Source organism: Colias croceus, chromosome 15 (assembly GCF_905220415.1).
Source record: "Colias croceus chromosome 15, ilColCroc2.1".
Taxonomy (NCBI): domain Eukaryota; kingdom Metazoa; phylum Arthropoda; class Insecta; order Lepidoptera; family Pieridae; genus Colias; species Colias croceus.
The window spans coordinates 4,337,404-4,363,842 of record NC_059551.1 but is presented as its reverse complement, the minus strand read 5'-3'; the positions used below and the strand labels follow the sequence as shown (position 1 = coordinate 4,363,842).

At 31.8% G+C, this 26,439-nt stretch overlaps 1 protein-coding gene across 1 annotated transcript in view; it reads right to left on the bottom strand.

The window, feature by feature from the left end:
- Positions 1-26,439, bottom strand: part of LOC123697868 (probable G-protein coupled receptor CG31760) — a 40,078-nt gene that overhangs the window by 1,154 nt on the left and 12,485 nt on the right. Inside the window, exons 2-15 of the mRNA XM_045644427.1 lie at positions 14,943-15,068; positions 7,562-7,745; positions 5,169-5,364; positions 4,763-4,921; positions 4,210-4,345; positions 3,619-3,751; positions 3,064-3,196; positions 2,419-2,572; positions 2,110-2,219; positions 1,740-1,884; positions 1,148-1,217; positions 852-990; positions 563-668; positions 117-260 (exon numbers count right to left, since the gene is read on the bottom strand). Of these exons, the coding sequence (XP_045500383.1) occupies positions 117-260; positions 563-668; positions 852-990; positions 1,148-1,217; positions 1,740-1,884; positions 2,110-2,219; positions 2,419-2,572; positions 3,064-3,196; positions 3,619-3,751; positions 4,210-4,345; positions 4,763-4,921; positions 5,169-5,364; positions 7,562-7,745; positions 14,943-15,035 (1,902 nt within the window). The 5' untranslated portion in view covers positions 15,036-15,068. The remainder of the gene's footprint in view (positions 1-116; positions 261-562; positions 669-851; positions 991-1,147; positions 1,218-1,739; positions 1,885-2,109; positions 2,220-2,418; positions 2,573-3,063; positions 3,197-3,618; positions 3,752-4,209; positions 4,346-4,762; positions 4,922-5,168; positions 5,365-7,561; positions 7,746-14,942; positions 15,069-26,439) is intronic.

Here is a 26,439-nt window from a genome sequence, read left to right as displayed (position 1 = left end):
TCAATTTTTAGAAACTTCTTCCACCTTTTTTGAAACCAGATTTCAATCTATACCTAACGTCGTGTAAAAACACGATTTCAAACCACGTCTTTAACGCTAAACACTAGGTAGAGTACCTTTAATTGCTCATTCTCCTGGAAGAGATCTGGCGGGTCGTCCGGCACGAGCCCGATGCCGTTGAGCGAGGAGGACGCGGGCACACCGCGTGCACGCGCTCTGCTGTCCCACGTGTCGCCCGTGCCACGGACCACGCGTAATACCTTGTAGTGGAAATACTGAATTAGATAAAAAAAATATTAAAGGATTTATATACGTGAATTCTTAACCCATTCTCTTTTGATTATGTGGTGGAATATTAAGAATTCATGGTACCTATGACAGTTATGAATATATACATAGTTTAGTTACTTCTGAATAACAATGATGTTAAAATGCTTTCTTTATGGTATTAGAAAAAGTAGACGCACTACCTGGTGATGAGCTACGTGCGCCACCCAGACTTACGCAACAGAGGTATCGAGTTGTGCTACAAAAATAAAAAAAATTATAAATTATTTATTACCTTGGGCAAGAACACCAAGAGGACGGTAGTTGATGTAGATAATTGTGTTCTTATAAAACCAAGGAGATATTTAATATCTGGTCCAGCACGTGGTAGAATTAATAAGCTGAAATTTAAATAACACTTATTTATTAAAAGCCTAAATTTTAAATAGAAGTAAGTAAGCAGGTTTGAAGTTAGAGAAGTTAGTAGTTAGTATTAACAACTCATTGATACTATTTTATTAAGACTTCTGTATATAGCAATATTGTGTTAAGTAAAGCAAATAAGATCAAGTTCACAAACTTACTGAAACGCGATCATAAGAGAATTCACGGTGAAAATGTTGTAAATAGCAATAGAGATAAGACGGGCCTCGTTGTAGAGGCTCTCCGCGTGTCGCACACGGTAACACACACGCACACCCCACAGAAGGAATAGAATTTCACCTGGAAAACGATAAAATTAATAATCTTTCATTTCATTATACATAGACAATAAAGTCTCATGTGAAAGAAGTTACGAAAATAGATTAATTTTTTTGATATACTAAGTATGTCGAAAGTAAACGAAGAAATAAAATTATTATAGCACAGAGATTCTTACCTATTGCTAAGCTGTGGTCCCACCAGTTGTATGTACATTGCTTAAATTTCAAACCCCTGTTGTCTGTTATCTATGGACAAAAATTGATCTAAATTCGAAAACCGTTAAAAATATATCAGCTAGGTTTAAGACTAGCGATTTTAAACAAAGACGAATCGTAATTTACAAAGTTAACGGAACCGAAATCAGCATTCAGCTATGTTATGACAATTCAAAAGAGGTTCTAGAAGTCTAATTAAATAAATATGAACTTGATAACGCTTCAACAACATTGAGATAATAGTACTACGTATGGAGGAGACACCACGAACAAAATCTGTGCGCCATTTTTTTGCTCTAAGTTTTAAAAATTATTATCTAGTTAGGTACTTACCGATGAAAGTTATTCCTTTGCACTTTTCCGTATTATTTGTGCAATATCGTAACACACACGAAGGCATATTTGATGCGTTTCACTTTAAAACAAATAAAAAATGAGCGTGCAGTTACGCCATATGGCGTATGTTGAGCGGAACATAAGTGATGTAGGCGGTGTCGTCTCCATATGTATATCTCAATGTTCAACAACGAGTTTATATTTTATAAAACTTACGACTTCAGCATCAGGTGGTGCGGAGAGCGTCCAAGTCCCGAGGTAAACCAACATGATCAGAAGAATGGGCGCCATCCATTGTAACAATTGTTTATCTGTTAGTTTTAGTTTGTGAGCTGATTTCACACGGTATGTTAGGGATACCCTGCAATGTTTATAAATTAATCAATGATTATGGAAATTTGATAGCTTAATTTAATATAGGTAAATTATAGGAGAAACTCGAGTGATGATTTGGAATTTGATTATTTTTATATTATATGCTCTGTAAGTTAGGTGACGGAGCTTTTTTCTGTAAAGAACGAAATGTATCTACATGGTGGATAAAATAAATACTTTATGGCTATTTAAAAAATCAATAATAACTTACCTCCATGTTTTCATAAGAAGCGCTGTATATGTGATACAAAATCCCATGTGGCGGGTCCATTTAGTTGCTATACATGAATATCTATCGAGCACTGGGAAGATAGCTGCCATCTATAAATTAAAAACATCAAGATCAAAAAAATCTTATAAATCAATACCGCACAATGATTATTATTATATTATTATGGATAAACATCTACAATGCCGATCATAGACATAATTAGGCCCTCTACACTATCATGATTGCCTCAACTCGCCCAAAGATGCGCATTGTGAAGAGAGCCCCATAAGCAAGTCATACATAACATACCTCCATATACATAATAGCACATCCCAGCAATGTTATAGAGAGGAACACAGGACTGGCTACACGAAAAACTTTGACTCGTCGATGGTGGCGCGTGTATATCGTGAGTAGGACTGTCATTACTGCACAAGTCACTGATATTACAAGAAGAGATATCCTGGAATGAGAAAATGTTATCAACGTAAGTCATAGTCGACTGCAGAGAAACAACATCTAAGAATTTGTAACTGAAAAGAAAAAAAAACAGCATTTTTAATTTTGATTTTAAATCCATATACTAATATTATAAATGCGAAAGTAACTCTGTCTGTCTGTCTGTTACTCAATCACGCCTTAACTACTGAACCAAATTGCATGAAATTTGGTATAGAGATATTTTGATAGGAAATAGGACATAGGCTACTTTTTACCCCGGGCAAGAGGATAGATTTTATCCCGGAAATCCCACGGGAACGGGAACTATGCGGGTTTTTCTTTGACTGCGCGGGCGAAGCTGCGGGTGGAAAGCTAGTAGATAATAATACTACATTATCATCATTATCATGTCATGACGTGATGTTATGCCCACTGTCTCGATTTATGAACATAGGTACTTAAATATAATTTTATAACACGTTCAACAAACTCTTTTTTTAATTCTATCCTTACCGAAATGGCCAGTTATATGTAGCAAGACAAGGTTCTGGCCCTCGGCATGACTCGCAACCCGGTTGGCACTTCAAACATTCGTAAGGCTCGCTCCAATTTTCTACGCCATTTTCGTCGTATTCTTGATATGCAACTGAAAATCAGTAATAAAAATGAATATACATCGTCATAGCTCAAAATGAATTTCAAGAAACTATCAATATAGTCTACTACATACTATTACCTAGATATACCTATTACATGATCTATCTACCAACCACTATGTAGGTATCTTGCATAGTTAGGTACAATAAAATTATTGACCCAAACCGAAATTCATTTACATGTAGGTAGTTGGTGTAATTATCAAGGTAATTATGCACAATGGAATGAGAACATACAGAGAACACAAAAATTCATCATAATTCAGATCATAGATAATAATATTCAAACACCCGTAAAATAACAAAAACACAAAATATTAAATAACAACCAAATCAAACGTATCCCAACCCAAACAAACTGTAAAACAACATTTAAGCAAATATTTAATTAAATCAACATTTAAGCGAATACCTTCAACAAGAGAGCCATTGAACCCCTCTGGGTGGTGTATCGAGTAGTAGCCCGGTCTACACTTGCAGATGTATGAGCCTCGCGACCAGCCGGAGAGGCGGGCGCTCATTTCCCGATTTGGTTTGTATACACACTATAATAAAACCTTAATTAATAGTACTATATTATCTTTGGCTATATGAATAGGTGGAAATTATGAAGCAACAATGAGTTAACGATTGGTAGGTTTATTGTTATAAGCATATGTATATTATATGGTTAACATGGTTGTAATTGAAAATGAAAGCTTTCGTGAGTGACTGTCAATAACACTTTTTAAAAATGAAAATTAGACACAAATCGGATAAAAATATATACACCTCAATGTTTTATATAGGATAGGTAGGTACCTACTAAGAAAATATCACATATTTTATCGAAGATATTACATAGCAAAAATGTAAACATGTAGGTTAAAGTACAAAACAACGAAATATTATAAACAAGACTGAACAAAACATTTGTTTGGCTAACTTCCACATCTATAACAATAATCCCGTACACGTCGTAATCCTTGGCTATAAATTATAATATAATATGCCAAATACTCACGTAAGTAGTTTCATTAGGACATTTATGGGTTCCGTGGAACGAATATATTTGATTATCGTTCTCTGCATCGCTTTCTTCACACTGATTTACTTCCAAACTAGATATGTCTATATCGAGCGAAACAACGCCTTTGAGCCTGAAAGGAAGATTAATGCACCGTTATCATTTAATGGAAGTCCCTTGCCTACTCTGTTAATCTTATCAGATTGTTTGAAATGATTTTCCGTTGAGCTCATTTCTGAACTTTCTGTCATTTAAATACACGTAAGTTGCTAATCTATTCAATAAATATATCGTGAAGCTATTGTGAAAGCTTCGCTTTTTAATTAGGTTCTTAGGAAGGGTAGTACATATTTTGATTAGCTTATAATATTATGTATCTGAAGTGCAAGTAAATTTAAATGCTATCCGCTTGTTTTCGGATATTAAGATTATATAAATTATGTATAACATTCATTGTGATATGTACCTACGTCGCATGGAGCACTATACGAATAACAATAATAATAATGTTATGTAGGAAGGTAGATGGAAGGTAGGTATTATAACTCACCCTCGTATTGTAGACACAGGAACTGTATAGGAGAGCAGCCATTTTTCCGCTTCGCAACTGTAATACGGGTATGTCCACCACCCCTCCATCGTGGCTCCGGGGGGAGAGGGCATGAACTTTGGGGACCGAAGGGATTCACTTTCATGTGCTGATACGTACCTAGAATATGTTTAACTTTTTACTTAGAGTTGAAAGTTTGGATGGATACTTATAAAAATGCTATTAACCAGGAATAAAACACGACATTTAAGTATTACAATTTAAGTACAATTGAAATCCGATTTTACAAGTTCTACTATGAAAAATGATTGTTGACAATTACTCCGTAAAGGAATAAACTTATTAAAGATCAACCATAAGTTCTTCGTACGAAGTTTGATCGAGGTTAATAAGTGAACCATTTTACCACGGATATTCCGGATCTGGCGGTTTCTCCAATTGCGGGTACATGACGATCTCCGGTTCAGCGGCACTGTACCGCTTCCACGCGACCGCGCTGTTCACAACACCATCAGCCCTCAACGAGAGCGCACGTGACGCAACCGCGCGCTCCGATGTGCTTGTACCTTCTACTAGTCCTTGTGAGACCGCCTTCAATATTTCTAGAATAAAAACGTTTTAATCAAAGGTTTTTCACGAATTGCTATTGTTTTGCTCTAACAACACGTTGCTGAATTTTAGCTCTCGATGCAACTTTTGAGAACTTGTTCAACTCAGGATGAATATAATATAAACACTTGAATATAAAAAGTTCATACTAAAACGTCTTTCACGTGGTGAATTTAATGTGTATCCTATTAATATGTTATATGATAAAAATTAAATTTATATAAGTTATCACAAAACCCCGGCTTCATGAGAAAAAAACAAGTTCCATGTATGAAATTCATTGTAAACATGAATGGGCAGATAATGATGGATGATATGCCTAATGACTAATGAGGCAATGTAACAATAATTGTACATCAACATGTATCAGATTATTATTACATTCGGGCTTCTGTGTGTTCAGCGTTGAATTTCATGCTTAATTTATGTTGATTTTTTTGTTTTTACTGGACCAACAGTGGCTATGCAAATCTGATTTTACAGACCACTCGAAGAATAGATATTTCTAAACATTGATAAACAATTAATCGAACACTTTACTAGACGAAAATAGTGTAAGGCTCTATAATAACAATGGAATAGTCGCAACTAAGGAACAAGAACTGTAAACAATGAAAAGATACATTAAACAAGTGCCCTTAAGACAAATACTCATCTTCCTACGGAGGCACGAACGAGGTCAAATAGAAACGGAGCTCTGTAAATACAATTGAAGCTATTTCTATGTTATTTAACGGCCTTTATAAATTAGACGAAGGAAATAATGCCGGAAAATAGATATTGCAAATCTGATTCTGTTATAAACTCAATCGATCATCGATTTTGCTATATTATTTTAATTTACGGCTTAAACTAAACCGTATTAAAGATATTTTAATTAGAAAAGCTTAAATGTATCACCATCTCTGATATTAATACTAATAATCTTTTAAAGCTGCATGTTTATATATTAACGCTTTTCATAGCAATTAACTTTTAAGATTTTTAGACGTTAATAATATTTTCAATAAACAATATAAAGTAACGTGGGAGAGTATCTACCTACGTACTAAATCCCTTTGTCAACTGCGGAAGTTTAATAAGAAAAATAAAAAAGAGGCTTATGTAAGGAAAACTCCGTCAAAGAAGGTATATTTACGAAAGATATTTCAACATGACAATGGGTCGCCTATTTTTTTATATTTATAACTCTGATCCTTTTAGTCTTAACAATTAGGTACCTGTCCATTCACTGTGATACAATAATGTATTTATTTTCATGATATACCTACATGTAAAAATAAAGGATTGAAGGTTAAAACAATGCTTTTTTTCAAGATTCTGCCTGTGATTCCGTTCTTCTAACGAGGCATTTAGAGCAAATGAACATAGAGCTAGCTTTCGTGATCTTTTGGCGTGAACGAAAACTAGTATTCAATGTTGTTCACTATTAGAACATTGCATAGAATCTCTTCGAACGCACTAAGAACAACGAAAGATTCTACGTCTATTTATACTATAAAAGCATTTTTCAGAGTGAGGTCATATACTTATATCAGGTCTTTAAAAAATTACATCACGGAGTCACTTTAATCTTAGATGTGGATTAAGGTACGTCTATAGAAATTAATGTTTCCAATTTCAGTTACGGATATCTTGAAAACGGTAACATTGCAAATGAAGGTTTAGGAAGGGATGGTATTCCGGAAATACTCATATCCTATTTCTCTTCTTCTAATGATGTTTATATTTTATGCAGTGGCCACTGTTCTATCAGAATCCAAATAGTCAGTAATTTATTACGTAACACATATTAGTTATTACACAAACAAATTTTCTTATTCCTGGAGTCGTCTTTATAGAAATCGTCATGAAATAGTAGATACCTGTGTGCCTTAATTGATTGCCGTTGCTGACATCTACAAGCTGACCCGTGCTTCGTTTCGCTTAAACTGCTTTATAGTTTTTATACATTTTCTTATTTAGCTAAAACATTACTAAATATTTAGTTAAAACACCTTTGAAGTGACACTTCTTCAGGCGCGTTGAGAGTAAAATTTCAAAGTCACGTAGCAATACCGTCACATCGTGGAGAAAGGTGACGTTATTAGTATCTTTGAATCTTGCCAAAGAAGTTTGACTTCTGACACGTGTGCTCGGTACACACGCTCTTTTCCCTTTTTTAACTTTTTTAACTTTTGTTTTTAGTACCAGCGTCCTGCAAGCCGAGTTGCCGCAGTATGTTCGCGGCGAGGTCGGCCCGCGCTCGCGCCGCGTCCCAGCGGGAAGCGTGTAGCGGCGCGCGAAGTCGCCCGTAGTGATGCGTGACGCATAGAGCGCCGGTCGCGCCCGTTGCTACCGCGTGCACAAGCCGTAGTGACGACTCTAATTCCTCCTGGAAAATTGTTGCTTTTTAACTTAATTGGTAGATAAATGTTAAGTAAAAACATATTGTTACAAGTTTGCGATTTAAATGATGACAACCTTTGCATCACAACAATTGTTGCGTATGTGAAATAAATGTAATGCGAAATGCCTGAAAATAAAATTTTTAAAGAAATATTATGTCTTTTTATTTTTTAAGTAGAATGAAACACAATTATATATCAGCTTCAACCACAGGCTTCAACTATGTTGTGTTTGTCAATAAAAAACTTTATGGATACAAATTACAAAGGCTCCATTTTAAAAAAGAAAATTAATATGATGCCAGTAAGTACTTTAAGAAAATTTCAACATTTTTAATATGAAACACAGAGCACGTGTTTATTTCTTGTACCCACATTGAACTCGTGTCTAGACCAAGGGACGCCGGTAAATTCCTTAACCCGTGAGATAATGTTGACTAAATGTTGAAACTACTCCAATAATTTGTTTAAAATGTACAAATAAAGTTTTTAGTGGTCGACTTTATTAGTATTTATTTTTTTACTTACAAGATGATATTATTATGTAACATTTTTTGTTTTCTATAGGCTGATAGTAGTATTAGTAATAACAACACAGTAACGATTCTAGATTTTTATAATACATAATATAGCTATTATTTTGAAACACGGTCGAGTGAAGTAAGGTACCTTTCCCATCAATCCTCAAAGAAACTTCGACATTACTTCGATTTATAAATAAATATTTACCTTAATTAGTTAAATAATGCAGTAAGTGTATTTATTTTAACCGATCTTTAATATTTTTAATTTATATAAAACTAAAAATAGAAACATTATCTGCAGCACGTAACACTAAATAATTTGAAGTAGGTAATAAAATGTAGCGCACAATAAAATTTTATAATTTATAACCCTCTTGTGAACAGATTAAATACCTTTCTAAAAATATGTTATTTTATTTCGTTACTCTATGTAACATTTTAAAAGGAGTATTTTATAACAAATTATCGCTTTTTTAAAAAATTATCTCAAATCATAATGCTTATCTTATAGTACATAAGTTCATACCTAGGTCAAAATCATAGGAGCTAGGTTTTTTAATACCCGACATAGTTTTCTGCACCTTTATAAGTAGTTATTTTTTATACGTTTCTCATATTTAAGTTTATCACAGTGTTTCGATTAAATTACATAACAAAATATCCACAGGAAATTGTACCGTTTAATTTACATTAAAGATCCCCAACCAAATGAAACTATTTGTAGCAATAATGCCATTTGAGGCAGAATTTCCGTGCAATATAGAACGAAGACAGGTCGGGGAAATTAATAATCGATTTAATTACACTCCAAGCTGATGCACATTTTACTATCTTTTATGTATTAATATAATAGATAAAAGTATTAAATAAATAAAATAAAATAAAATAAATAGATATTTAGTTAAATTGTTTTAGTCCTCGACGGTGAGCGCTTTGTTGAGTGTTAAATTTCAAGACTTAATTTTTCACGTTGTTTTGTTACTTTGTCAACGTTCTAAAGTTATCGTGTTCATTAATTATGGAGTAAAGCAGGTATTTTTTATTTGCCTGTTTATTATTTTAAGTAACTGATGGAGCCACACCTATTTACCACACACATCACCTTATTTAGCGACTTCAAAAAGAGGAGGTTAGCAAGATCAATATAATTATTAATAATATATTAAATTAAACATAATTACAATTAGTCATAAGATTTTACATTATTTTATGGAGTGTAGAGATAATTAAGATTTCCATACATTACAGGTACAATAATTGAACTTGTAACAAGAAAATCAGACACAGACACAGTTATACATTATTTTATTCGTTCAATTGTGCGTACTTAATATTACCCGTGACGCGAAACGAAAGATAAGTTTATGTATGTGACTATGGCTTGGTATCCTTGCTCAATTTTCAATCTTATATAAATACGATACTTTTTGAAAAAAAAAATACACCGGCTTTTTGGTCTTGTTACAAATATAAATAAACCTCTTCTCTATCTTATCTAGTATCTATCTATTTATAGTATAATTTCCAATATAGGTATCACTTCTTAAATGATGGTGTTATGAATTATGAAGAGCGGCAGGAAATTTTATTTTGATTGTATCAATTCAAATAAGAAGAATTAAATTTTTCAAACTTAAATATACAGTGGAAAGGTAAGATTTAAAGCATTGGAAAATAAAATATAAGTTATAGCCTATCGCATTTGAATCGAAGTTATAAAAGAAAAAAAAAGGTTTTGATTTAATCTCACTAGAAAACCTTTGCAAAGTTAACCAAACCAATAACTGTCGTTGTATTTGCGGATTCCACTTGAAACTTCTTAATGGTTTTCTTTGAATCTCAACTATTCTGAAAACAGGGCACTAGAACATAAAAATTTAATTGGATTTTTGGTGTCTCTTCTTATACCTACCTACGACTTTATTGAATTTTTGTGCGATTATTCAAATTAAATACGTTAATATTTCTTAATATTAAAGTTTGTTGTTGGCTGGTATTATAGTATAGGTATGTCATAATAGAAATTTAACGATTGATTTTCAAACTTTTCTAGTTACGTTGCGTTAAGATAACTTTTCAATTCGTTTAACCAATACTGAAACAATGAAAAAAGCTTTAATTTAAGCAATTGTTTTTTCAAAATTGTCCTTTTTCATCAATACATTTGTTAGAATGTCACTTCATGACTTCAAAGAATCTCAACAATAAATTAGTGTTTGACAAAAAATATGAGAACTGTATCGCACCCAAATCTCATTTACCTACAGAAACTGCAGCAATATATCCTATGACATGAATACCTGACAAGCGTTAAAAATATTATAGAGATACGATGGTATGTGTATCTTATATTGGCCAAATATAAATAAAACAAATAAGCTAAGTACTGACACTTGAGTTAGGATCAAATAGCTGTGATATGGGTCTAGCACAACAGATATAGATAACAGTTATCAAAAGAGACCCTGATAATTTCCCGCAGGTAATTTATACCTGTCAAGGACCAACATTTCTTGAGAAAAAGGATTAGGATAGCGAACCCGAAGTAAAAATGGAGAAAGGTCAAAAAGCTACTATTAAAAATAGATGTTTAAAACATTTGTTTTCTTTACTCCTTTCCTCACCGGAGTCCTATATAAGATGGTTATTTTTTTCAAATAGGTAAGTAAACAAACAACTACGTCGATAAATAATTATTTGTTAAACATGAACAGAAATTGTTTGCATCATACACTATACATGCAATTTCCGTTCTGTTAAGAGACAATATAAAATATATTATGTCCATATAATTTGATGAGCACTGACGAACAAACACTCGGTTAATAGCATGTATGGTTGTCTATTAAATCGCTAATGAGTTTCGAATGAGCGGAGCACTGAAACGTGGTAATATCTCGATAATTAAGCCCGTTTTAAACTCAAACCAATAGTTTCTAACGCTTGATATTGTCACATAAATGTGAATATAGAATGAACGTATACTTCGTTAGATATACTATACTTAGATTGGGAAATAACGTAATGTATTTCGTTTAAAATATAAATGAAAGAGACTTACATGGGTATTTTTACCTAGCAATATCGTCTACTATTTCTGCCATTTCACAGTCATTTTGTTTTAAAATTTTCACATACCTACAACAAAGCTTTAATTTAATTAGTATATGAATAATGAAAGAATAAATCATATATCTTTGTCACCATTTCATTTATTATAAAAGAAAAATAATACAAAGGTATTTCACTTTTACCGTCACAGTAGTCCACTTATAGCGTACATTTTATTATCCCTACTTTGTATCAAAAGCAAAAACCACACAAACAAAGCTCACTATAAATCATAATAGAATCTAATAATACACAGTTGTTTAGCTAATTGACGTCGGTTCATCGGAGCATTAGGCCAATGAGCTAGAACAATGCACAATACCTTCAACGTATAGTTATTAGTTTTCTAATTGATTTATAAAGATATCGAGATAATGAGTTCTCTTTGTATAAATGTTGAATATAAGGGTGTGGCAGAAAGACATTGTTTGGTTCAATAAAACAATTTGGGACAATTGATTCTCCGAGAACGAATGTTTGTAATCTGATTGATTTTCGACGTTTTGAATTAATACGAAAAATACGAAATAAATGTTACCTTATCTTACGATTTTATTTAAGTTTTAATCAACGTGATGATGATATGGATTCTTTTTTCTATTCAGAAAGTATAAAATACCCGTTCGCAATTTAGTATTTCCACTGTCGTTATTTATCTATTATCTTGATGCAAGCACATGTTTAACTACAGGAAAAAAGGGAGCATTCGAGTAATTTCTCAATGTTAAAAGGGGTGAATCGAGCATTTGTTTCAGAATCGTATTGTGTAGAATCTAACGTACCGTTAGTATTACTGTAGCTTTTATCCGCACTGATTAGTTGCTTGATTAGTTATTTTGTATTTATACCCTTCTTTTTAACCTTCATGACTTAATATATGTATGTAAAGTAGGAGAAGCTGATCATAAAAGTATTTTAAGACTAACCCTTCTGTGATTGACGATGTAGTAAAATGTAGCCTGAATAGGTTTTAAGCTAACAAATAAAATATAGTATTATATTTTGATTCATAATATTTTATTATTGAAGCATGGAATTCATATACAACATACCACTTTTATTGTACTTGAAAAATGTAGAGTTAAAGACAATAAAGCTTTCATTATTTTCTGCTTTACGTAGAAAGCAAACTAGTGCTACGACGGTCTACACATTCTACGAGCTACGAGTTGCTACGCGTCGTCTAAGTCTACAAAATAATACTGAAAATGCTTTGAATTTTATATCAATTACGTTTTTCATAACATTACTGTAAGATTCTATGATTCTACTCAATTCCGAGAAATGAATGAAAATATTATTATAATAAAATTGAAAATGTGTAATCGAGTCTCAGATTGTTATATTTTAATGTTCTCTCTAAGTAGATAATTAAAAGTTATCAGATGAATTTCAATTTTACAAGAAAACTTGGTTCTTAGTGAGTTGCAGTTTTGCACACATTTATGAAATGGAATTACAATGCAAAATTATATCATGAAAGTTGGCATAATTTTAATGTTAGTTTTACATCGAGCAAAATTTGTATTATTTGTCTTTTTTTCGTTATTTCTGTGAATTGATAAAATAATATGTTCCAGAAAGACCTTAAATGAATTATAGTGGTCTATTTTACAATCAATCCATGTAATTGGCGAAGTTGCTATTGGCTCAAATAGTTCAGATTCACTATTGGGTTTTTGATTGAACGTTAGAGACTGGAATGTGGAACTTCCTTAAGTTTTGTTTTCCTATAAGTCGTTTTAGTTCTAGAAGACATAGCATTAAATTCTATAACCTAACTAAATCATCGCTTTCTCTTTCCATATGTCCCTAAAACTACGCAATAGATTGTGATACATTTTTTTAAATTGATATAGTCATTGAAGAGTAAGTATTTGTAAGGTATTTGTTAAGTATAATTAAACAAATAATATTGATTTTGATACATATTGCAAAGGACATTATTATGATAAATTTTATGGTCTAATCTTTGTTAGATAAACAAACATACATATACATAAGACATAGGAATTTAGAAAGCATATATTATTGGAATCGAGAAAATATCAGAGCAGAATTTTCCTATATGGTGTTATTTAAGATATCTTGTTTATTATGTAGGCGTCCTTTCTTGGTTTCGAAATGATCACAAATCCGGCGACATGTCATTTATTTAAATCCATTTTCTAAGAAAGAGAAATATCGTATTTTCCTGAATGAGGTCGACATGAACGAAGATTACTGCTTTGTTTTTGTTTTTTTATAGATTTGTTTTCCGATTATTGAAAATTATTTCTGTTTTCTGAAATCTTAGACTTTTTATGTGTACCTATACAGGGTACTTTTGGTATACTAACTTGGTGGGCGTTGGCACCTGTGCCGCAGCTTATTTAAGCTTTTATGGGTGCCATCGTGCATAAAGTTTTTGTAATGTGTTGTTGTGTTCCAAATAAATAATTTTGATTTTTTGATTTTTTTTTTTGACTAAGCGCAAAGGGACTTGTTGATTTGCATACGCTAAGCACGTAAAAAATACTTATAAAATTCCAGACGCATTTTTTTTCAAATAGAGGAATTCTTAGAATTCCATGTGTATACCCTAACAACCAACCCGCCCAACTTTACCACCCGCACGAGAACAATCGTTTAAGATTATGTTTTCATAGACAAAATGCTAACATTAGCGAAGCGGTATATGCCGGCTGCGCGAAGCTAGAGAAGAATACATGGATTTTAAGGAAAAATTTAGCAAAAAATTTTTCACGTAATTTTGTAATTTAAATATTTTTTATGTGATCAGTGTATGCAAAACTACAAGTCCCTTCGCGCTTAGTATACTAATAGTGGGACACCCTGTATATGTAAGTATTGAATATGTTCTCAAGTTAGTATCTTTATAAAGAAATCGTTAAAAACATCAATCATTTATATTCTTGTTCAGTATTTATTCCAACAAAATAGTTGTAAAGTCTTGAACAGAACCTCAAACGGATAATTTAATCCGTACCGTTTAAAATGAACTTATACTGAAATGAAATTCGCCTGAAGTGATCAAATAAATGGGACGCAGTTTATTCCATTACAGGAATTTTACGGTTAACTAAAATCGTGTTAACTCACTATTGTGCCCAAGAGATCTTGAATGATTTGTAAATTTCACCAATTTTCTAGCGTTCAAGAAAATTACATTTTGTTATTTTTTTATGAAATACACATTTTGGAGTTGGAGTGGAATAGGATTGAAAATCATATCTTAAGTTTTTATTTTTATTATTAGGTATATTATCACCGTACGGTGCTTTGTAAATTCAAATTAATATCTACCATTCCGTACCAAACATAATATAGCAGTGATGAATTGTGTTCATATGTTACGTGTATATATTCTAGCTCATGCTCGGCCGAGCAACTTGCAGACTATTTAAGCAGTCCAGTAGGATTGGATGGATCCCCAAAGATCACTATTAAATAAGCGAACTATCAAAACAATTACCAGTACGGCTACGTGGTGTAGGTATACTTAAAAATTACTGTCTGTTTATTATTTTATACATTATATTTATTTACCCGATACGCTGTGACGTTGGCAGCGTTCGTCGGCAAGGACAGCAGAGCGATGGGCAGCAGTAGGGCACTGCTCACGCGCCCCGGCGCTCGCATCTCCAGGAAACATTCGCGCTAGCCCGCGCTCGCCTGTAACAATAGATAAATTATTAGATTATAATAACCTAATTTAATAAAGAGGCTATAAAATTATATAAATAGGCTATAAAAGCTTGTATCTTAATTTAATTCTAAAATAAAACCGATTATAAAAAGTCTTTACCATTAGTAAGCTTTATATCAGCTTCGTAAAATAGGCTACGGTTTTTCCAATATTCAATAAGATAGGTATTTCATTTTATTTTTTTACTCATTTTTAAAACATTTTCCAGCTGTAAATTCAACGTAGCTAAAATACGTGTAATAGTAAGAAATAGGAACCGTTAAAACATTGAAAATCACTTTGTCGTTACTTCTCTGTCAAGTCTCAAGTCTGCATAATATTTCATGGATGCAATATGAAAATTCGTATCGATATAAAGCTTGAATAGAAATTCATGTGCATTTCTGGATCATTTTTGAAAGTACGTAGGTAACTACATATGCGATTATGTGGTTTAAAAATAATTCTATCTATACGGTATGATGTGGATATCTTCACTTCATACCGTAATGGTATGAGTAAAAAATATTTAAAATATTTTTTATTTACTCAAAAATTCCAAACCCGTTCCAACACTCATTAAATCTTGTTCGCAATGTATCGTAAATTGGCACATTTCACATTTGCATCGCGCATGTTTATGTCGATCATCAATTTTCCCTTCACGATAACCGAAACTGTAGAAATATAACAGCCACTGAATTATCCAATAATTTAAAACGTAAATTGAGGCTTTAAACGAGGTGAAATGTGAGTGCTCTTTGCCATTAAATTCTGTAATAAATTATACAAAAAGCTTTCGAGTAGGAAAGTAAATTGAAAAGTGAATTTAATTCATTTCAATATTTACAATTCTTGATCAACTCTTTATGCGAGTAATAATAACTCAAACACGAATGTTCCATGAATATATATGATCCAATGAAACAACTTTAAACAATGAAATGTATATAAAACATGCCATATTATACTAAAACATTATCTAGACATCCAGTTAAAAAAATTATATAGGTAAGTAATCTTCTCTTTAATATTACGTAAAATGTCTCAACGTTAAAGATATCCGCAAACTTAAAGCGATCTGTATTGACTCGACGACGTTCAAACTTGCAAAAATCCGCTGAAGATCTATATTCTATTGTCTTTTGCTTTTAAGTTCTCGATATTATAGACGTAAGTAGATATAGTGTATATTATTAAAGTTAAACTTTGTTCGTTGGCAAGCTTCACGTATACGAAATCGGAAACAGTTTGTAGTTTGATGTTTCTTCTGAGTTTCGTTGAAAGACGGATAAGTTTAGACGATGTAGGCTATGTAGTTTATTAAAAAAAACTTATATAAACTAAAGTGATGAGAATAGTTTTGCATTTCATTATGTATAATAACTAGACGCTTAACTAACGAATTTAACTTGATAACGGTGTGTTGATAATTCCTATATCACAAATCGTACCACATACCTATAGAAGAATAAAATAAATCGGCTTGTATATTTTTGTTCAAACTGACAATGTTTGCTTTTAATAAAAAAGCGATAAAGGTCTCATGGACGCATGGTAAATTGTTTTATAACAATGGAATGTAACACTGCATGTGAGGCTTTTACAGTGATAGCTACGGGAATGAAGCGACATACTGGAAAATATGATTATCAGAATGCTTGAAAAAATGGGCACTATATGATTTTCAATAAGTTAAATATAAGTACTCGACTACTCAATCATAACAGTATTGCACCGATTGTATGTAATGTATTTTTAACACGCCAGATTGTTTATAAGCTATACTAAAGTTATTAAAGTGAAATTTTATTACATCGTCTCAAACTTTTTGGTCTGTGTAGCGCATGTCGCGTGACGATACGTACGATAATTATCGTACAAATACGATAATTTTTAGTTAAATGTCTATAGTGTGAAAAAAAGTTTCACTTTTACCGTGTTTTCATAAAACCACACAACATTTTTTTTTTCTGCTAGTGGAATGAGGTAGTTACTAGTTAGGTATGTTAGGTCATTTGTATTTTTAGTACTCACTATAATTTTAACTAAACAATGTCGCAAAGGAATTACCAATATACTTAATTTTTGCCTACACTAATGTAATTTGATCATATTGTGTCATTACCATTAATGAAATTCCCCGAAAATCTACCCAAGTAATAAATGAGATTAGTATGTATAAACATAAATAAGCATTCCATTTACTATGAACATAGTCCTAACTTAGGTTGTTTAATGTTTTACATATTGGAGATCTATACTGTAAATTACTTCGAGCGGCAAATTATAACTTTAGTTGAGTAGCTTACAGTACCTAGTTTGCTAGTGACGTCAGCAATTGTATTCTGAACTGTAGTTCTGAAATTCTGTCTGTCTGAAAGTCGAAATCTAAGGTCGAAATATAGAATATTAAGTTCCATGACAGACACATATCAAATGCAGCTCTACCACGTGCAACTATTGAAATCAATATGGAGAATTGTTCATTCAAAGATTCACAAGGCTTACGACGACATTTCATACGACGATTATGATTGTTTCAAAATTGATTCTTTACAAGCTAAACACACATAGCCTAGTATCATATTAAAATATAATATCTAGTAAAAATCATTATTCAAATTATGTTTCCTGATACACTGAAAACTGTTAATAAACTGTTATAGAAGCTTTTTCAATAGTTCCCATACTACAAGGTAAATTCTTGTACAAATTGTAATCTCGCTAACCGCTTTCAAATAACCTACCAATCCGCACATGATCCATTCCTGAAATTAGTGGTGAACCGAATGCGAGTACATTAGCATTTCGAACCAACATTAGCGCACACAATCTCAGGTAAACACCCGGAATGCAAATCAGTTATAACCACAAGCCACATCTTTACTAATAATCAATTATTTTGAACATAAAAACTAATGAACCAAAAAATTTATAGATATTTTCAGATTTTATTTATTTCCGAGACTTACTTACTAGGTAATAGGTATATAGTAAAAAAATAAACGCCTAAATTCGTTTCATTCATTCGTTTTCATGTATACTTAACAATAATATTTGGTCCAATATTTTCCTCGCTCTACCGTCTCGTGGTCTCTACCGAGAAAGAGAGTAGAAAAACTAAGATAAATCTGTTCAACCACAAAAAGAAGCAGTAACTAGTAAAAACTGCCTTGTTAATTCACGAAGCGAAAATATGACCTGAATATCCTAGCGCAAAATATTCCATTTACCGAAAAAAATGAATTTACCTTCATTTGTAAACAACCAGGTCACCTGATTGTGGTGAATGAAGACTAGGGATAGCTATGCGTCTTTTTTGCCTTGAGCGTGAATGTCCCATTTATTTCAGACTTTCATAGACAGATGAATGAAGCCACTTCAGTTTTTCGGCAGTCAACACGGGTTCAAAAACATTTTTAGAAGCGTATTTTAGTTCAGATTTCGTTGTAAAACAGATTTACATTCTTCTTGTAAACTTAGTAATTACAGGTAGTTAACAGTTTTGAGTATTTATTCATTTACGACGTACGTAAACTTAGTCTACGCTTGAAGATATAATGTGGAAATAATTATGTCGTGCGTTGTTATTGTTTAATTTCCCAACATAATTTTTTTTACAATAGTCGTATTACATTTACTTATTCAGCCCTAATGTAATAATTTCTATTAAAAGAAATTATTATAGAGATTTTTTAATTTAAGAATTATAGTCACTAGTCAATGGGTAAATTGTAATTAATTCCTAGTATAATTTGTAGTATCGGAACACCTTGACCCGGTGCACGTTTTTTCCACGAAATTAAATTCCAATTTTGATTAAGCTCACACCAGCTAATTAGCAGCGCAAATCGTAAATCTGCCTCTATCCTTTACCTTTCAAATATGTATAATCACTAAAAGCTGAATGGAGCTGAAATTCAAATAACTTTGTTCCAAAGCAATAGTAATAAGTGCAAAATTCGTTTCAAAGCCAGTCAATTTCACATGCTATATGAAATAAAAGTGTTAGTACACTCGGGCGGGGTTCCAGGAAAGTTCGAGTTTAAGTTGTAGACGTGCTTCAATATGCCAGCTAGTGCAGATTAGCTCTTGATGTGAATTAGAACCTTTGTTTGCTAACAGTGTTTATAGTGCTAATGGGATGAAAGTTTGATTTTAATCTTGTACAACATTAGATACCTCGTTTGAACGCATTATGTGCTAGCGTAAGCTCTTTTAGTTTAATGGAATGTTCGCTAGTATTATAAGCTGTTTATTACCATGTATGGTTACTGTTTGAAATATTTTTATATACTTACTAAGTAGATACGCTTCGCGGTTTCACGAGCATGGCTAGGCCTTCCTCGATAAATGGGCTATCTAACACCGAAAGAATGTTTCAAATCGGACCTGTTCCTGAGATTAGCGCGTTCAAACAAACAAACAAACAAACTCTTCAGCTTTATATTATTAGTATAGATATGAATAGAAAGCAGAATAATAATTATCACTGAATATCATAGGCTATTTTTGTTTCGGTAGGTATCGGGTCAAGCAGGTAGAGCTAGATAAGATAAAAATTATGTAACGGGATTAGTCAACCCCATACATTATATTTATTCTCCCCGGATCGATCCGTGACAGGAGAACCGAGGCTTTCCAATTTTAGAAAATAAAAATGGGTCAGCCGCTATGTAGATCAATCAGTTTAACGGGTTAGTTCCGATTTAAATCCGTGGGAAGCTGTGACGCTTTGAATTTATGAGATTCACTTCACAGACTGATGGAGGAACTTCCTTCCAATAGGCATCAGGTAACACGATTTTATGGATGTTCGGAGGCTCGCTTATATCTCTCACGTTTCTATAAACGTATGGCAACCCACTTAGTAGGAAAAATTCGAAAATCAAGTAAAATGGCCCCCTTAAATTTACCTTACCTTTACATTTACCTTAAGTCAGGTTTTCTCTGTTCGTGATTTATTCTACATATACATATTTAAGCAGTCCCATTGAAACTTTACTAATTCATCATAAATGTTGTAAGGAATCAAAAACACAAAAACATAGGTATTTTCATCTTCGAACTTTTCTCGTTAGAAGTTAGAACTGAATCCTAGAAAAATAAATGCAACTAGTACTCAATTACAATAAAAATGGAAGCGAAGTCTTTGAAACTCGAACTCAGAAATATTTATATTGATTCAACAAGACTTCTTTTAGAAGTGCATTTGAATCGTCATATTATTTAACAACTACGGTCCGCCGATTCAGAAAGCAGTTTCTTCAAAGCTTGCAAGAAACTTTTGTAGATGCTCTTTTTAAATCTGATAAAGTTTAAATAAAAATAAAAACTTCGTTCTTATTTGCAGGCATTTAATACACAGTTCATATCTATACAAATATTTTCTCCCTATTTCATTACCGCAATACTTGTTTTTATAATACTTACGATTTATTGACGCATAGACATTTTAGAAGTTATGTATTAAAGTCATAATTATTGTATTTCAATAAAAATTATTAAAAAGCCTTAGGTTATTTTTCATTAGAAATTATACAAATGCCTCCATACTCTTTTTATAGCTGTACAGATTTAATACACACATACATATCTGTATATACCAATCTATGATGTAACTGTGTGGCTGTATCGCGGGGGAAATGCACTTCTTCAGGGTAATTTCCAATAAAGCGGCACTCCGAATCGCTTCATCAATCATGTTTGACGCTACGATCATGCATGGTACTGAAAGCTACGATATTACTCTTATTAACAAGTGGAGAATCACTCGATTTTGAACAGTAAGCAAAATAGCTGTAAAAGCGTTATTTGATTGGTGATTGTCGACTAGGATTGTAGATGCAAACTAGAACTGTTCTCGAACTAACTGAAAGGCTATAAACGTTTTTAGTTTGCTTCAATGCTGACTAAGTACTTTGAGTTGCGATTTATCACTACAGGATATAATATGAAAGGTAGTTTCTTTAAATATCTTCATAAAAAAGGTAAATTTTAGTTATAAACGTTTTTGAAGACAATATTATCACATAAAGTTCATAGGTATTCAAGAAACGTATACAAAAGCATAACTTACCTAATCCTTGTTAAATCTATCAATTACCTCTATATTTACATAGTTGACCCACATTAAGAACTAATCCCTATTCCCTACAAAGTATCCAACGAAGCTTAGATTTTAAGGTGAGGCGTCTTAAAAATGCCTGTTTCCCCCATTTTATGATGTATTTACGACGTTGACAAGCCTTAAAGAGAACGCTCGGGTTTACGAGTCGAAAGACGTAATATAACGGACGAAGAGAAAATAATGTTTATCCAGATACAGTGTTAATTAACAAATTAGAAGGGACCTTTCTTTCACTTAATTCCATGAATAAAATACTGATCTTGGGGAAAATGCAAAATAGTCAGCCTTTTCTTGGGCTTGTTTTTACGCGAGTTTTACATTCAGGAATAAAGATTATTTGCTGGATTTATGAATAACTCTAATTTAAAAACGTTAAAAACTCTTTGATATTTCCATGAAAAATATTGTTTAACGCTCCTGCTTATAAAGTTGGGAATTTCATTTAATACACAAATATTATTCCGTAACCGGGGCAGTGTTTTTGTATAATGTTAAGGCAATTATTATTTCCCAGCAGGATTTTGTATAACAGACAGAATGTCTTCAATTTATTATGAATTTATATTATGTAACCGATGTCCATCAGTAACCGAGTATTACAATTTAGCTCCCTTTAGGCATTATCAATCTATCGCTTTAATTTATTTTTCTTATTGTTAACTATGGTTTTTTTTAATAAAAGTAAGTTTCTAGGTTATAACTGAACAAACGCACGGTCTAACATATAAGTTATACATAGCTATAAAATTTAACGTTACCTACAGATAATTTCCTAAATTGCAATCTGTGTAATATGTTGATTTTATGATAATTTCATGCAAGGGGGGACATCGCGAATGTTAGCATATACGGCCTATATACATGTAGTACATAGAAGCCATACAAATTAGAGACAGAAGGGTTAAAATTTGTTGTTATTGATATATCTGTTTGTTCATCATTCCTACTTGTCTTACATTTTTATGGTACACTTTACTCAGACACGATGACACTTTTACTTTGTTCTAACATAGCATGTTATTGTGGTATTTTATTTAATGTATAATTAGTAATATTGTCAGAGTTTTGGCTACATTCCCTTTCGTGGTATCCCAGTGATATGGAACCTTTGATAAGATGCTGTTACATATTAATTTTGTCTTTATTATATTTTGTGAATTTTATTATTACACCCAGGAGGAAATTGGGTAAATTCGGATAAAGATAAATTATTCAAAAAATGTGAAAATTTTTATGATTATGAGAAATTTTTTATGTTGAATGCTATTTAAAACAGTCCTACTTGTTTTAACATTCATGCTAATAGAGGCCGACTTCAGGCGTTTTTTTACGCTTTTATGCTAACATGCTAAACATATTCGTTACCATTGAATTAAATTGAGAGAAAAAAACCTTGAAGTGAAGTGAAGTGAAATAGGAAATTTAATTTGTATTGGCATTTAACAAATGCGTAATGTAGGTTTCATTCGAGTGAAAACTAATTTCACAAGGGGTGGTCACAATTTTCCAACTTTCCATACATTTGTATATACCCGTAAAGTGTACGTTAATTTCTGTAGTTAATAATTCAGATGTTAAACTAATAGTAAAAAATATAAAACATATCAAATCGCGAACCTATTCAAGCTTAAAATTTGAAACCATTAAATTCAGGACTATAACTGAAAATCGGTCGATATTATGAGATTAGTTTCAATTCTACAGAATTGCTGCAAACCATTTTCGATAAATCTGAAATCTATAAGCCGGTATTGACCATATCACGATATACTATATGTATATTGTGTAGAGCTTAATACTGTACCGATACTAATCTGCTTATGCAAATAGTGCGTAAATGTGTAGATTTTGCTAGGGATTAAGAAAGGAATCGATGATGGAATAAATGAACAAATTGAATAGGCCTCAGCGGAAAAGTTGAGACGAAAATATAGAGTGTATATAGAGTATAACATTAGGTACAATTATTGTGAAACAGCTACGAATACTGGGTAAATCTATTATTTTATAACACTATGTATAATATTTTGTATGAGTTTAAACTGTAGGTATTTGTAGTCGATGTGTCATTAATTAAATAAATATCATTATTTGGTGTAGTTTAATACGTTCAATAAGAACGTAGACTGTATTTGCATGAGCGATAAAATTCAATAATTTTGGCAACTAACGTTAACGTACAAAATAGTTTATGCGTATAAACTAACTGATAAAACACACGACAATTTGAGAACATTGAATAACGAAAAATTAGAATTAAGCCAAACAGCCCTGTTGTGTAATTCCAACTGCGAGGTCGGAGGCTGTATTCATGCTGTCAACAGAGCGCTCAGTATTGATTATGGAGCAAGCGATTTTTTTCTGAAACCAGGTCATAAAAACGTGCTTAAAGTACAAGTTTTATTGAAGCCAATTATTTTTGCATAATTTCACGCAGCCTTCAAACGTGCTATCAAAGAGTTTTTCTACCTCAGTGATGACGCCAATGTGTTAAATGACGTATAGTGGTGTTTTCTTTCGATTTTATCGTGAAATATTCGTTTGTTAATTTTGTTTTATGAATTCGCAAAATGAAAACATTACTACATAGGTACCTTTAAAAGACAATAGTTATAAACGGTTTTCACATCTCAATTTCGAGATCTTTCCCTTTTTCTATGCCAAGTTATATCCAGATCGCATCAGCCCTTTTTGCGTTTATATCAACATAAACTTTCCATTTATAATTCAAGTAGGTACTAAGAATTTCTTATACGTAAGTAGGTAAATACAAGAACTACGTATCTGAAGTAATCACAGATATTTAGACAGACTTTCCACAAAGATGCAGTTTCTTAGATAAATAAGAACTCTATTTAGTTAATGTTATTTTCTTGGCTCACAATAAATCCACATAAAGGCAAACACACGCCAAGCGACTCGCGAGTAATTTTCTAAGAAAATTTAATTTATGGCAAAGTGTCTTGGTTGCGGTCTCTTATATCGGTGAAAGGCGGTAACAGTAATTGTACATGTTTTTAGTACTTATTTTTATTAATATTGGAGAATCTGAAAGTACTAGAGATAGTGAGGACAGCATATTACCTACTTCCAAAATATACTGTTTAATAAGGGATTATCAAATATTTTCTCTTCCATTTACTTTCCTTCCAGTATTGAGTGATTATGTCTGTGTAACGTTTGATTATTTACGCATATTATAATATCAAGAAAAAAGTAAAATAAAAGCGTTGCTACAATTATTATCAACACTATATTTTAATACATTTACGTATACTACAGGTTTGTAAAAGATTTCGTTTGTAAAAGAAATAAGAACTAACAAATGAAAATGTCTTGAGTACGCAAATGTGAGAACTAAAATTTTACATTTAGATATTTAGCACGACTGTGCATTGTAATAAAACTGTAAAAATGTAACTATTCATTTAAAAAGACTTTGTTTCTACTGTGAACAGAAAGATTTTAATTTCTTTAGAGTCATTAAAAACTGGTCGAAAAGTAATCTCATTAAATGTCTTACATACAATTGAATGTTTTCAATATGTATTAAATTAGAATATAAAGTTTAATGAACTGACAAACTCAAAGAAGTCGTTTTGAATTAGTAAGTAATTAACGTATAATTAAACTTATTTCATTTTTTTAAATGCTTATACATATAATATTTGTAGTCACAATCGATTTGTATTGAATTAAAATTTTAGTAACTAATCAATGTATAGGAATCGATCATAATATTGAATAATCAATAGGTACATTTACACATTTTTATTAAGGTTATTTATGTTCAGTTTACTGTTGTTATTGCACACACATAATATGAACACTACAAACAATCTTCTTTGTAGAGTTAGTATGTATATTGTATATATACAAAATACTTAGTAGGGAATTTCATTACCGTGCGAGTTGGTGTGTTCGCATTCCAAAAATGGCGGACACAAAGTTCAGCAATAGGACTACCTACATCACGTCCAAATTCGCAACAGCTGCTCAAATATTGCCGGCAACTCAACGCAACATGTTGTTTTAATTAATGTTATTAATTTCATACTGAATATGAATACTCTATACATTTATGATTGAGAGACAAATTGGGTATTAAGTATTGAGCCTGGATTTCGGAATTACATTTATTTTACGTTCAACAAATTTGAAATCTGTGTTTGGCTTTTAATAAAATCATGTAACAGTTGTAGAAAGCCTCCGAAATGTAGGTACCTACATTTATTATAGGCAGTATTTATTTCATTTAAAGACTGTAGATTTTCTCAAGGTTATAGACACTTGTATTTTCTCGTAATTTAATTTTCCCTTACAGTAGACTGTAAATTAACCAGAGAATTTGTATTACGTACTCCAATTTCCATGAATCCGTTCCACAGAATGTAAATGGTATCTCAGAAAATTATACCCTTGTTATCACAAATTTACAATTATAATTATCTTAATATCTTCCACGCTAAGTGCAGAAGTTATGTTAAGTTACACAAGAGAATAAGATGATCTGAAATCTTTAATGTCTCGTTTGATATAGTGCCTAATAAAAATATAAGTGTGAATCTTTATTTCTTTCTTAGTCATGCAAAAACAAAATTACAGTTTCTAATGTTGATTAATATAAAATATATATGTGCCCTTATCAATATTATATTTAAACTTTTTGAGGTTCAACGTCCATATAAAATAAACTTCATGATAATGCAAAACTGGCCACCAATTCATTGTCAAATAAATAGGTAAAAAGGGCTCTACGCAGTTCATCATAGCCATAATATTCATATTTTATTTATTAAAGTGGTGACCATTACTACAAAAAAACTTTGAGCGTAATTTAATGTTCCGGATCAACTCAGATTCATTAAGCATATTCTAGAAAACTACTAAATTAGTTTAGAAATGATAGAGCAGCACCATCATGAAATATCTCAAACAAATAACAATTCATGTTGTATGGAAATTAAATTTAAATAAGTATAAATTCTAATTATTCTGATTACAATTTTATTGTAATAATAACATTTCCCAGAAAAGGAATATATAGGATAAAATTCCAACGTATGCGGTGTAAACATATTCGAAATAATTTTAATAAAATGTTTCTCCATTTAGAATTGACACAAATGTATTAATAAAATTATACTAAAGTGTTAACAATGACAGTAAAAAGCTTTTCCCAAAGGTCTTAAAGGGTCCTTGGTGGAGTAACGAAGCTAATGACT